This window comes from Gastrolobium bilobum, unplaced genomic scaffold, assembly GCF_033153095.1.
Source record: "Gastrolobium bilobum isolate Gb01-03AN ecotype WA unplaced genomic scaffold, APGP_CSIRO_Gbil_v1 utg18832, whole genome shotgun sequence".
In the NCBI taxonomy this organism is placed as follows: domain Eukaryota; kingdom Viridiplantae; phylum Streptophyta; class Magnoliopsida; order Fabales; family Fabaceae; genus Gastrolobium; species Gastrolobium bilobum.
This window is the reverse complement of record NW_026898189.1, coordinates 381689-397220: the sequence shown is the minus strand read 5'-3', so window position 1 is coordinate 397220 and position 15532 is coordinate 381689. Positions and strand designations below refer to the sequence as shown.

General features: G+C 32.6%; 1 protein-coding gene across 1 annotated transcript; it reads right to left on the bottom strand.

Moving 5' to 3' along the window:
• Positions 1-4361: 4361 nt before the first annotated feature.
• LOC133313687 (DEAD-box ATP-dependent RNA helicase 20) lies at positions 4362-10736 on the bottom strand. The gene is made up of 10 exons (XM_061515086.1): positions 10480-10736; positions 10046-10308; positions 9640-9819; positions 9364-9525; positions 9074-9228; positions 7190-7282; positions 6761-6846; positions 6447-6673; positions 5048-5281; positions 4362-4674 (listed from the first exon to the last, which is right to left on the bottom strand). Exons 1-10 carry the CDS (start codon positions 10533-10535, stop codon positions 4622-4624), a joined length of 1509 nt encoding a protein of 502 aa, XP_061371070.1. The 5' UTR covers positions 10536-10736; the 3' UTR covers positions 4362-4621.
• Positions 10737-15532: the final 4796 nt, after the last annotated feature.

The window sequence follows — 15532 nt, the reverse complement described above, 5'->3', positions numbered from 1 at the left end:
TTATTAAAACTGTTCATTTAAAAAACTATTCATTTTAAAAAAAATTAATATAATTTAAAAACAGTTCCTATTATGAGTTTTTAACTTTTTTCTTTATTATAAACAAATATTATGTAAATTTTTTTATAAATATCTGTTTGGCCTAACTTTTATTTATAAGAAGATAAAATAAAATAAAAAATACCCCCAAACCCACCCCCCCCCCCCCCCCAACATGCACTTAAAGGGCCATTTGGATGGACTTGTAAAAAAAAGACTTTTATACCTTGTTTATTTTAGAAGTGTTTTTTACAAAAGTTAAAATTAATTTGATTTAAAAAAAAAAAGTTAGCTTTTTAAAAAAATATTTGACTTTTGACTTCTGTTGTTTTTAGAAGCTAAAATTTTTAGCTTCCAAATAAAGCAGGATTCAATATTTTTTATTTTTTCTAGAGCAGACATCCAAATAAATTTTATAATATAAGTACTTTTTTCTTAAAAAAAGCTTTTGGCTAAAAATAACTCATCGAAACGGCCCTTAGTCACTGTTGAGATATATAGTCCCACATTGGTTGTATGAGCAACTAATGTGGCCTTTATAAGGCTTTGGGCAATCCCACCCTTTGAGCTAGCTTTTGGGGTGGTGTATCCCAAGGTTCTTTACATGGTATCAGAGCCTCATCGTCCCCCGCTTTAAAAAGTGGAATTAAAATAAAAAAAAGCACAAAAAGGTAAACCAAAGATGGGCCTGTGCAATTTCCACGCTTCTAGCCTAAAGGGCTCTTGCGTGAGGGGGCGTGTTGAGATATATAGTCTCACATTGATTGAATGAGCAACTAATATGACCTTTATAAGGTCTTAGGCATTCCCACCCCTTGAGCTAGCTTTTGGGGTGGTGTATCCCAAGGTTCTTTACATGAGCATGTAGCTGATAACTTCCTTTAGTTAGTTACAATTCTGTTTTGGCTTACTGTATATATATATTAGGATGCCTTGTATCATATACACGATAATAATATACAATCTCAGATATTCATTCTTCTCTCTCTCTCTCTCTTTCCTTCTCTTCTTCTCTCATCTATGGCTTCTGCACTGTATTCGAATATGGTATCAGAGCTCTCATCTTGAGGGCCTGATCCATTTTTCGAGCTACGAACAAGCCAAAAGAGTTTTTATTGTTATCGTTGGACTTAATGTTGAGATATTCAAGTGTGATGAGTTTCACATTGGTTGGTAATGAGTTAAGTGAAAAGTATATAAGTGGAAGGACCCATGCACCCAAAGCCTTAATGTTTTGGGTTGAGAAGTGGTGTCGGTCGTGTCGGACTCACTTGGTGTATTTGGAGTAGCTTAGCCCATTGGTGGTGGTCCACGGGACAGGCTTTCCCTGGACCCGCATGATGGTGGTATCAGAGTTGGGTTGTGTTCGAGCTAGCCTGGTGATTGGCTAGGAGGCGAGTTAAGTGCTAGGGCCCTAGGGTACTCGGTTGAGGGGGGAGCATATCAATATTGGGTTTCACACTTGAGGGGAGATTGTTGAGATATTTAAGTGTGATGAATCTCACATTGGTTGGTAATGGGTTAAGTGAAGAGTATATAAGTGGAAGGACCCATGAACCCAAGCCTTAAGAATTTAGGTTGAGAAGTGGGTTGTGTTCGAGCTAGCCTGGTGATTGGCTAGGAGGCGAGTTGAGTGCTTGGGCTCTGGGGTACTCGGTTGAGGAGGAGCATATCAATGTTGGGTTTCACACTTGAGGGGAGATTGTTGAGATATTTAAGTGTGATGAATCTCACATTGGTTGGTAATGGGTTAAGTGAAGAGTATATAAGTGGAAAGACCCATGAACCCAAGCCTTAAAAATTTAGGTTGAGAAGCTGTGTCGGACTCACTTGATATATTTGGCTAGCTTACCCCGTTGATAGTGATCCCCCTTACGGACTTTCCCTAAACTCGCCTGACACTTAACAGTGTCAATAGTTTCACTCTCGATCGGGTTGGAAATATCCGGTTTTGAGAAATACTTGTATGGATGATTCTATCTAATACAAATTGGGTAAATACAATCTTACGTGGTTATTTAAATAAAATTATATTTTATGGTTGTTGATTGGTTTAGTCTAAGAGTGGTCTCATCAGTACTTTCATCTCAGTAAATAAATTATTATCTATATCATCACTACTTCCAAAATGGTTTGAGTCACTGCAAAGACCCACCATAGCCAGAGTTCATAAATAGGTACTAAGAAAAATGAAGCCAAAGCAATTCGCTGAATCAGGAGGGAAAGTCAATTTTGTTTTCTGCTCAGTCGCGAATCATTCACATTTGAGGCGGATTATATTTTGAAAATTAAGCTCGAATCGCATTATTAAAATGAAATGTGAGTAATTTATATATATATATATATATATATATATATATATATATAATGAGTTTTATAAGAGTTATGTTGTAGGAAAAACATTTGTGTAATGTTATAGAGATTCGTTTTGTGTTTCGTAATTTTCTTTTTTATCAAAAAGTGTGGGGCCCCGAAATGTTGTATGCGTAGGAAAGTTTGTTGTGTCATGTTAAATGACAAATGCAAACTCCGTATATGTATATAATATAGGTACTGTATGTTTCCAATTTTTTTTTTTTTTTTTTTGATAACAGTATGTTTCCAATTTAAACTGACGAACGATAGTGTTGCACCTTCAAACTGATACGAAAAGACACTATGTTTTTCATCATGATTAAGAGACGTAATATATTCGAGTAATATTACTTACACGTAATCTTACCGTTCCTATTTGTGTCGAGATGTTGGATTTCTATTCGTGTAGAGTTAGTAAACACCAATAAAAATTTGCGGTTCTGCACAGATGAATAACATTATTCAAATTTTAAAGCTAGTTAAGAGTACTATCTATATTTTGGGTCCCATCTCTTAACTTTTTTCTCTTCACTCTTCTTTCTCCTCTCTCCTCTTCATTGTAAAAATAGGAATTGTTATGTTATATCATGTAACATAATAATCCATTTACCGTATTTATATATATCTATACGAAGTCCCTCAGTTTTCACCCCGGTTTTGGCCGAGTAAGTTAATTTGCAGTGTTGGGTCAAATACTGGTTTCATTGGTTAAAGAATGTCAAATATAAGTCGAAGTAAGAGAACAAGCTTTTCAAATCTTGAGATAGTGAAATATGAAATGTTAGTATATGATTTTGTTTCATACAAATTAATAGGGAGAAGTACCCACTAGGGCATGATTATTCTTGATGCTCTGTGGATTAAGGCGTCCCCTCTTCCTTCTTTTGGCAGTGGGCTCGTGCCTTCATGTGAGACTCAATAAGTCCAATCACATTGCTCCATCATCATCATCATCCTCCCCCGTCTCAAAACTTTTGTCGTCCCCCCTCCTCTCTCTCTCTCTCCCCCTTCAAATTATGTCCCAATCCAATCTTCCTTCTAGCTCTCATGTTACCATCATTTCATCCTCACACTAACCCGTCAATTTCGGGATTTTATTTTCCTTGGGAGGTATCGGGAAGGAATTGGAATGTAAGAATCTCGATTCATACAGATACAGAAGAAAGGGTTCTCTATTGATTCAAACGCTATACCTACGAGATAGGGATAGAGAAAGAGGAAAAAACCGAAGATTTCACATAGTACTTTTGATCGAAAAATCCATCTGATTTATTTCGTACCGTTCGCTCAATGAGAAAATGGATAGCACATGTACCGTTCCTTCTCTTAACTAAAATTACTTGTCATTGATTATAGGAAAATATTATTCTTATGCAACATAAGATAATATCTCTTTTGGCCCCACTCATAATTGTTTCTATAGTAAGAGAGAACTACTCTCATATAACATGAGATTAATAAAGTCCTTGATTATATTAGAGAAATATAATATATAAAATTATTAATTTGCCATAACTTAGTAACTTAAGTTTTTAGATTAAATTAATTCTTTATATCTTATTTTGATGAGTGCCAAATATGTAAGAAAGCAGGTATTTAAGAGTCAACCATCCCTTTTCCAATGAGAAGATTCCGAATGCATACCCAACTTTGATTAAGCTTTTATAAACCTATGACTGTTGTCAATAGTTCCTATTTTTTCTTTTAATATCAATTTCACATTGGCCCATTTCTTGATCACCTATGTTTTTCTAATGCTAAACTCATCATCAGCTAGCTTTTACATCTTAATTTAAACTATCTAACCTTGATTCAAGCGTCTTATACTTTATTGTCATCACAACAACTGAGATTATTCATCACAGCTGGAAAATTACAAAATTGTTAGTCGTTTATTTTATTTTTTTTGTCACTTTTCTTTTATGCACGCTCCGCGAGCCATAAGAATGAAAAATAATGCGGTGATATAATTAAAACAAATGCATCTTCGCATCCTGCGAAATGAATTAGTGTGGTATGAACTATAAAGTATAAACAATTGTTTGACTGTAGATACAAGGCTTCTTCATGTTCTGTGGACATTTCAACCAAATAAATACGAAAAAAAAAAAGTCTAACAAAGAAGAAAACCAAATTCCTACCACTATTCTTACAAAAAGCTAATTTGACAATACAATGCGTCAGGTTGCAACATCAAGGACACCCATGATTTTTGGAATTCCATCAATCAGCTCCATGCGCGAGCACTGCCATAACCCTTCCCACGGTCTCGGAAGCCTCCTGAGTGATCGTTGAAGAAATATAAAGGAAAACTTCATAAATCAAAAGTGCATAGCAAATAAGGCAAGAATTCTACAAATGCAGCATTTATAAATTTGAACAAGCCTTCCATTAGAAACTATTTACATTCCAAGCATTCCGGATAGCTCCCTCTAAAGGCTGCCATTGGGTAAGTCGTAAAATAAAATTTTAGCCAGCAAGCCAGGTCAAAAGACCAATGACACAATAACTCCCTCTGGATTCAAGACATCCAAGCAAACTTAAGGTATACCCTTAAACCAAGAACCGATGGAAGGGGCAGGGGAACCAATGTATGTATTTGTATATGTATATACTAACCCAAGTTATATGCGGGTCCAGTTAAGTAACTAACCTGAAGGCGGAGGAGGTGCACCGCGCCCCATTGCTGCCAATTCAGGACTCACTCTCTGTCCAGCTTCCTCCAGTATGGTTATAAGTTCCTTTGCAAATCTGGCATTAGCAGCTGTGAAGAATGTGTATGCAGTTCCTTTAGCACCAGCTCTCCCAGTCCGACCAATGCGATGAACATAATCCTCAAGTGATCCCGGGAAGTCATAATTTATCACATACTTCACATCCTTTACATCTGTCAGTAACCAAATAATAGATCAAGACACACTGGCACAACTATTGGAGCAAGTTAAAAACAAGCACAAAAGACACCTTTGATGAAAAAAAAAAAATTCCCGCACACAGCATCATATTCTTTTTGGATATAAACTTTATATTGATATGTACAAAGGATCGAATTCAATGGTTTTAACCCATTAAAAATAGAACTTGAAGTCATCAGTTGTTAGGAACCCCTAATGGAAATGGAGAAAAGAAAAGGATGATTTTCTTGTTTGACTGAAATTTGAAGGAAAAAGGAGAGAAACCCTTAACAAAGGGCTTTCCGTTGCACAATAGAGCACTTGCTCGGTTCTCTCAAAATACAATTCCCTAAATGATCCCCCTACCTTACTTTCTCTTGTTTATTCATCTAAGTAAACCTCTCTAACTAACTACTGTCTCTTCCCTTTATTCTCCCAAGCAAATACCCTTCTCCTAAAACCGACTAGGATAAGGCTCCTCTAAAGTGAGCTTCCCTGTTAAGTGCACAAGAGTGTATCTATTCTTGATTTAATTTAAAGTATACTGTGATCTTAATTCACTAAAATCCAAGGGTGGCTACACCTTTACTTGTACACTTTGCAGAAAATCTTACCTTAGAGGAACTTTTTCTGACTGACTAATACATGATATAAGTAAGATTGAGTGGCAGAAGGCCTAACTTAAGAAGGAAAACAATTCATGTAGAGATTTATCCATCACAGAGAACACTGCCAATATGAACTGGGGCTGCATACATAAGAAAATTTAGGAAACAATCTCTTCACAAATATACAAGGGTAAGATTGTGTACAAGAATTATCCTCATCCCAATCCTCCCTGGTTGAGGTTTAACGGGGAGCTCTTTTTTTTTGCTTACAATGGCAAGGTCACCTAAGATTGCTTGGTAAGGAAAGAATAAATAAACACCAAATCTAGTAATCAAAAGTGGCTTGAAAAGTGTACAAAAGAGAAAAATTAGGAAGTAAAAAGTATTTAAAATATAAGATGGAAGGCACCTAGCCTAACACCATTTTAATACAGAAATATCCTCCTCAACTTAGTGAACTTACTATTTCCAAAACTAGAATCATAGCTCTACTTCAATTTCCTATACTGAATAAGAATATCATCAAAACATTAAGCAAAAATTTTTGTACCTAAACCGCGAGCTGCAACATCTGTTGCAGTCATTATAGGACTCTTTCCAGATTTAAACTCTGAGAGCACCCAATCTCTTTCTGCTTGACTTTTATCTCCATGAATTGAAAGTGCAGGCCAACCATCCATGCGGAGCTGCCTAGTAATGTGATCACATCCTTTCTTAGTATCCATGAATATCAGTATTCGGCTGCCATCCATGATGTCCTCCAGTAACTTCACCAATCTGACAAATAAGATAAATCCATTAGATGGTCCTATATGATTAGGAATTGAAGTTAGGGAGTGAAAAAAATGTATTAACATATCCTACTTATCATATTTCTGCTTTTCACTAACTATGTCCACATATTGCCGTATAGCATGGTTAGCTTTTAAATCAGGAGATCCTATAATTACCTGCACAATGATTACAAAAATTGTTAATTCAATCTTCAACATATACATAAGATTCTCACACATAAACCTTCCTTACAAGATTATAAATTTCAGAAAAAACCATTTTAACAAGGGAAAAGTGTGTATCATTTTAAAGGATGTAAAGTTGTGTCATTTTAAGTGAGAGAAAGAGATAGATAAAAGGGGAGAGAGAGTAGACAAAAATAAATAAAGGTGTGTGTCTCACATCTTTGTGAGAGTGAAACGACATAAGTTGTGTCATTTAAAATGACAAACACTTTTCCCTTTTAACAAACAGAGGAATGATATTTAAAAAGACAACCCCAACATGAAGAGTTCTTACTTTGTATGGGTTATAAAGGAACTGCCTTGCCAATTGTTCAACCTCCTTTGGCCAGGTAGCACTCCAGTACAATGTTTGACGGTCAGGACGAATCTATATAAAGAAATAAAGCAAACAATAATCAGATAACCAGGAGAATAAACAAAATTTAATCTGCAGCTTCAGCAATCTGTCATTACTAATCAAACTTAGATTAATAATGTTAAGACTCCAGTTACTAGGAATGAGCCCAGATCAGCAGAGTGGAAGATATACATTGGAAAGAAATTCCATGGCACACAAGGCAGATAGAGGAGAGAGAATTTGTTATGGGGAGGCAGCCGTAGTGGGCATAGCATTTAGTGCCTATTTGGATCCTCTCTTTTTTAAGCTAGAAGCTACTTATAAGTATAAGCTGGGCCAACCAGGTTTTGGGAAAAGTTCTTATAATGAAAAACTCTTTTCTTTGCAATGAAGAAAAAAGCTAAAAGCTAAAAGCTCCTATGAGGAGCTTTTTTTTAAGCTCTTATCTGTTTTTCTTGAATTATGTGCTTTTTTTATAATGAAGAATTATAAAGATAGAGAGAGATATAATTTTCTTGAAATATGTGCTTATAAGCAAAAAAAATTATGTGATTACCAAATAGCTTTTAGCTTTTTTTTTTTAAGCGCTTTTTTTTAGCTTTAGCTTATAAGTAGCTTCTAGCTTAAAAAAAGCGAAGATCCAAACAGGCTCTTAGTGGGAGTGCGTGGGCTCAGGTAGGCATTCTGCTTTGTATTGTTGAGGATTATAAGGGCTTGGGGCCGGAGGATAGTTTTTTCTCTTGGCAAGGGGAAATAGTCCTAGCCTACGCCAGACCTTCTGGTTCTCTTTGTCCTGATGTAATTACCTATTTTCAACAATAATAATCCCTTTGGCATCTATTTTCTTTTCACTCATTCTCTACCAGATTGGCATCGACTTCTACGATAAGCTAATCTAAATCATAAGGTTCTTTTATTCAGATAGAAGTGGTGTAGAGTAATGTCTCATTATTTAATACAATTTGTGCTCCTGTCTGAAAGCCACCAGTTGGCATCTATTTGGTGCATTGGGTTTGACCTCAATCCTGTACTTCTTCAACAAAAAATTCAGATCATTTCAGTTATGTGGGATGTAATATAGTTTTCTTTTTGGCTTTTCCATGGTTTTCAGAACAACCAGTGGGCTTTGTCTAACATCTTACTGGATTGGCATTCACTCTTGTACTGATGTCATTCAATGTTTTTCATTGTTGCTTTGCTTTTCTCGGAGGATATCTTATCCTTCCTTAGTTGTGACCCTTCTATCAAATAAAATTCTTTTATTCACCCAAAGATAAGAACAAAAACAGGTTACTTCCATGACTGCAAGCCTTGGAAATTTGAGCCACTGGAAATGAAAGCAAATAAATCCCCCCACGAATTATGTTCCAGGTGTCTACATGTTCAGAAATAGGAATAAAATTAGAGGTGACAAGATCACGCACTGTACCTATCTCTTTCTCCCTCTCATGAAATATACACAACAATGCCAAATGAAGCTTAAGATAGAGTAGCAATATTAATGAACTGTGTGGATGAAGCATCAAGGAGAGCAACCTGACTATGCCAAACAATACTACCATATACCATTTTTAGAGATTTTACTATTTTAAAATTGGGTTTGGTGTTTTTCATTTTAAATGACATAAGTTATGTCATTTTAGGAGAGAGATAGACACAGAAAAACGGAAATCATAGGAGAGAGAAAGTGGGTGGTTTTTTTTAATTTAAAATTCAAATTTCTGTGTCTGTATCTCTCTTAAAATGAGATAACTTTCTGTCATTTAAAATGACAAACACTTTTCCCTTTAAAATATTAATAAGATAATAAAATAAAGTCACCTGAGAGACAATTTTCCGTATCTGAGGATCAAACCCCATGTCCAACATCCTATCAGCTTCATCCAATACCAGGTATGTGACTCTCCGCAAGTTAGTATGATTTGACTCCATCATATCAATTAACCTTCCCGGAGTGGCAATTACAATTTCAACACCTAACTCCAAAAATTAACAGAAGCATCATCAAATTCAAAATCCTGACAAAATAAAAGCTGTACCATGAAGTTACAACAGAAAAGTAAGACATTTAATCCAAGTCATGGCTTTGTAATACTTACATCACCACGTACCTTTCTGGAGATCGCGCACCTGAGGCCCCTTGGGAACCCCACCATATATGCATGTACTCTTAATCCTTGACGATGCACCAAATTTAGTACACTCTTGTTGTATTTGGACAGCAAGTTCCCGTGTTGGGGCCAAAACTAACACAATAGGTCCATCCCCAGGATCTGAAAATATAGTTAATTAATTATTACACAGGAAAAAAGAAAAGAAAAAAAGGTCAGAGGCAAAAAGAAAAGGCACCTTTACATCTCAGTCACATTGCTTCCTTATCTGCTTACCTAGAATTGGCTGGGCATTAACATGCACTATGGCGGGTAACAAGTAAGCAAGCGTCTTCCCTGATCCTGTTTCTGCAATTCCTATCAGATCACGTCCCTTCAAAGCCATTGGCCAACCTTGAGACTGAATGGGTGTAGGTTCCACAAAGCCAGCTTTCTTAATTTCTTGCAATACATATTCTGAATAAAGATAAATTGTAAAATTAGTAAAATGTTGGACACAAAGCATCCCATACACAATAATCTCACAGAAACTCTTCTCAAGATGATAAATACACTTGAATCCAATAAAACAAAATCAGACAGTGTCTTTCCTTCTGAATAAGATAAGTTAACTCATTTCCTAAGCCATTAGGGGGAAAGAAAAAAAAAAACTATTTTGCACATTGATACACAATCCCAGTACCTGGAAAACCAACATCGTGAAAGGACTTGACAGGTTTTGGAACATCTCGGCCTTCAACAGTGATTTCCCTCCGCTGGCGATACTCATTAACATCTTCCTCCGTCATTTCCCTTACAGCGGGTGATTCATTGTAGAAGTTTTTCTCAAAATGAGGCAACCCATCCAAATTCAGTTTCCTTGGCGACCCTGACCCACCTTCATCGTACTCCTTTCTGCTTGAACCACCGTATCCTGTAGCCGTAGGTGCACCTAGCCCCGAATCACTAACAATTAACAAAAACAAACATAACATTTCAGAAAAATGCTTTCGCGAAATTGGAACATTAAACTAGCAGCAGTTCCGTTGGAGAAGAGAAACCCTAAAATTGGGAATTGGGATTTATTAATATGTGGATAAGTGAAGTTGTGAATTGGAAAGGAGGGGAGGGGGTTACCTTCTTCGGTCACGGTAGGAACCTGGATCGCCGGAGCGGCTGTCGTAGCGGCTCATGATGACGGTGACGGTGACGCACGGTTGAGAACGCAGAGAGTCGTAGTGGTAGTTGAAGTTGAGCAGCACCAGCACACAACAATGGCTCTCACCGGTGTAGCTAGGGTTTTGCTAAAGCTACCGCGTCTAGTCCACTCGTTTCAAGACACTCGCTCGCAGCTTCACCGCCGTGCTATCTCTCTCTCTCTAAGTTTAGTTCCTGTCCTGCTGTTACGATAAATAATTTTAGCATCAATTTCTATTTTCATAATATTTTTTTAGAGAAAGGCCGTTAAAGAATAAGGGATGCCACTAATAAGAAAAAAAAAGCATGCCATTAATAAATTACTCGACTCTTTATTTTAAATATTTTATCTATTCTTAAGTAAAAATTTAATATTAACATCACTAATAAATAGTAAACTCGTGTTATCATCATTATCATTATCATTATATATACTTAGTAAATAAATATCATTGGAAAGTTTGATGATGTGTCACTCTCTCATTCAATTTCACCAATGTGTTCACACTTGAGAAAGTTTGAAAAGTTTCTTCTTTTGAATTTTTTTTAATCAAAAATTAATTTAAAATCCAAAATTAATATCAGTTAGTGGGAAAAAAACAGAATCATTATCTTTCTGGGGTCAGGCTGAATTAAAGTTCCACTACTTTATGCATAGGTAATAGTTATGTGCATTTAATGTTTAAATGTAAATTTAAATGATAGTACGTTGGACGATAAAAGAAGTTCAAAGACTTTTCAAGTCCATTTTGAAAGGTGTGTATATATATCATATTATTATTATATATACTAAGGAAATAAACATCATTGGAAAGTTTGATAATGTATCACTCCCTCATTCAATTTCACCAATGTGTTTAGACTTGAGAAAATTTTATCATAATTAGCCTTAAAACCAACGTCATCTGAAAAAAGTGAATATTTAAGAAGCCAATATGATTTTTTTTAAGTTCCAAAACATTCATTTCGAAAATATAATAAAAAAGAGAAAAAAAAATTTGTACAAGTATTTTTAAAAAAATATTTAAATAAATGTTTTAAATGTATACGTATAGCCACTATAAATTCAAACAGAAATAAATTAATTTTTTAAAAAATATGTATAATTAATACAAAAGAATTTAAATTTAAATTTAAATTTAAATAAAAAATAAAAAATGACATCTATCATAATTAGCCTTGAAACCATCATCCTTAAAAAAAAAGAATATTCTAGAAGCCAACATGTTTTTTTCAAAAAATAATTCCAAAATATTAATTTTCAAAATATAATACAAAAAGAAATAAAAAGTTCGTACAAGCATGAATGTCATACTTCATTGTAGTTAGCGATTGGAAAGCTCTGCTTTGGATGCTCAAATTGAGAACATGAACCAGAAGATAAATTGGTGGCTCTTTAATTTCAAAATATAATACAATTAAATTTATCATAATTAACCTTAAAAAAAATGTCATCTAAAAAAATGAATATTTCAGAAGGCAATATGTTTTTTTTTAAAAAAATTCAAAAATATTCATTTTGAAAATATAATACAAAAAGAGAAAAAAACCCGTACAGGTATTTTTTAAAAAAGTATTTGACATAAACGTCTGAAATATATATGTATAATAAAAAATATAAAAATTCTAAATTCTAAAAGAAATAAATTAATTTTTTTTAAAATATTTATAATTAATATATAAAAAATGCCGTCTATCAATCCGTAAAAAAATAAATTATAAAAAATTAATCACTATAAAAATGTAAATTTTAATTTAATATATAAGAAAAATTAAACTTTCATTCTTTTGATGTAAGAGTGTAATTTACACAATTTCCTATGTCGTGAATAAATAATTAGAAGCTATTACTCGAAGAATGTGCACAACCTTCTATGCATGTTTCATACTACTTTTTTTTTTTTTTTGTAAATTGTTTCATACTACTTTCCTGTGTGAAAATTTGTTAAACTTATTAATTATATTTATTATTATATCTATTGGATGAGAAAATATTTAATATTAAAAATTCAAATTTTTTAAATTTTGAATTTTGAACTTCACTATCAATTAATTGTTGTTATTGTTATGATTCATGGAGAATTGGACAGGTCCATTATTACATGTGCACATCCTATAATTGCAATTTATATAAATATCCTCTTAAAATCATTAAAAAGAGATAATGGTCGAAATGAAGTTACAATATAATCCAATAAATTCCACGATTTCTCAATATAAAAACTGCAATGTAGAAATAAAAGTTACAATCCAACGTTGAATATCCTTGTCATTCCTATCATGGCATTAAAGGAGGGCAACACGTTCCCATTAATTTTTTGCAAACGAAATTGAACAATCAAAGTGAAAATGAAACGTTAAAGTAAATTCAAAAGCTATAATGAATACTGAGATGCAGTAACACGCAATGCGAATTTGTGCATAGTTGCATACGACAGCATCAGGCTTCACGCAATGGGCTTATTACAAACTCTCCCATTTTGATAAAAAAATATTTTATATTTTTTGAAAAATAATTATTTTATATGAAAACTTTTTTTTCCAAAAAATTGTTGACAAAGGAAACAACCTAAATTATGTTTTAATGCTATTTATAATTACATGTTTCCAACCCATTATGTAGTTGGCTTTAAACAATGTGTTTTTCAATTAAAAATTATGTTTAGAAGCTTATAACAATAAAATAAATTTTTCATAAAGCCTAAAACCTAAAAAATGTAGCTTTAATATTTTATAAAAAAAAATTAAAATATAACTTCTAATCGTTTGGAAAAACGAATAATATTTGATTTTTAAAAACATAAATAATTTAGATTGTTGAAAAAAGAAACAAACTTTTGTAACAAATAATTATTTATTATTATTAATAGATCAATTAAAATGAATGATCATTCAATAACCAGTGACCATCCAATACATGCATCATAAAAATGTGTTTGTCATTAAGTATTTTATAGACTATTTTAATATTTTTCACTACTTTCTGCATGGTAAATTGTTAAGCCTATTAATAATATTTATTATTACGTCTATTAGGTGAAAAAATAAATATTTAAAATTCAAACTTTTTAAATTTGAATTTTGAACATAATAGGTGGGAAAAAGTATAAAGTAAAAATTGAAATTATCAAAAATTAGAACTTGATTAAACAGAGTATACAGAAAATAAATGATTATACACATGTAAAATAATTAATTTATAAAAAAAATTTAAGGTGCTAAATTTAAAATTTAATAAACCTAGATATAAAAAAATAAATTTTGGATGTACTATTGATTAAATGTTACGTTATAATATATATATATATATATATATATACATAGGTACATTTAATAATTTATAATATTATATATGAAATTCCAAATAATTTGTTAAAATAATTAAAAAAGTAAAAAATTACTTATTTTTTTTAAAAGTTATAATTATATATTTTTTTAATTATATGTGACTTTAAAATATAAATCACGAATAGCTTCTTATTTTAAACTTCTTTAATATTTTAATTAAGTTTAATAAAAGAATATTACTGAATTAAACACAATATTACTATTGATTTTTTTGAAAATTAAAAATATTTAATGATTATTTTAATTTTTGTCCAAAATAAATAGAAGAATTTTTTTTAATCGATGCTATTATTAAACTTACAATAAAAAAAATAGTCATGATATCAAATTATGGAGTAATATTAGCCAACTTTTTGGAAAGTAAAACCAAAGAATTGAATATATATACTTGAAACCAAAGTAAAATTACACTTATAGTTATATTTAATTTTTTTAAAATTATATTTGACTTTAAAATATAAATCAGGCACAACTTATTATATTTAAATATAATAATTTATTACACACTGATATAAAATATTGACAATTAGAGGCAGTGTTTTAAAACTCGGACCGGTCATTGAACCGGTCGAGGTACTGGGTCACTGAGTCACAGGTTCAACCGGGTTGAACCGGTTTTACTGTTCACATATTAAAAATATAAAAATATTACTTATATTAATATAAATTCACATAAGAAAACTATCAATGAGCTTCAAAAAATAAATTGGTTTTCAATGATAGCAAATATTATATACTTCTAAGCTTTCAGCTCTAGACCATATCCTAATATTGGATTAAACCATGCAATATAAGTTAAATGCACCTTTTGTGCTTGACATGATACGGATAAATTAAATCATGATAACAAATAATATGCATGAAATATACACTATAAGAAAAAAGTATCTGTTATCAAAAAAAAAAAAAAAAAAAAAAGTATCACTGTTGTCATGATAACAAATAGTATGCATAAAATATATATTAAGAAAAAAGTGTCCACCGTTGAGATGAGATCATGAGACCATCAGTGTTTATCACCACTTAACTTCATGAGATCATTATAAGATGCAACTAAATTACATAAACGAACTACACTAATCTAAAATACCTTATTATTTTCACCTTACTTTTAATCATATTCATCATAAAATATGAATATGATTTAATTCAAGAGTTCTTATCAACAACAAAAAACTTTTACCAAAAAAAGAAGAAGGAAAAACCAATTTAACCCGAGTCAATCAGGTCGCCAGGTTTCGGCCGGGTCAACCGGTCCAATCCGGGCTGACTGTATAACTGGTCCAACTACCCGCTCGGACTGAGGAACCCACCGGGTCACCGAGTCCCGGGTCGACCCGGCCGGTCCGAGCCGAATTTTAAAACACTGATTAGAGGTGATAAAATGGGCTCGGCCCGGAGGGCCGGCCCACCTTGCCCGCCAAATAGGAGAGTTCGCCCGTTAACACGTTTTTTTTTATATTTACTGTCTAACAAACCTGTCTTTGTGTGGCTGATCATTGGATTTACTGTTGTAAATATTTCTTAAACAAGCATCTAAAGATTAAATACGATCATTAAATATATCTTTATATATAGATATATTGTTAATAATTATTTATACTTATGCAATTAAACTAATAAATGGTCTTTTGATATTACCAAA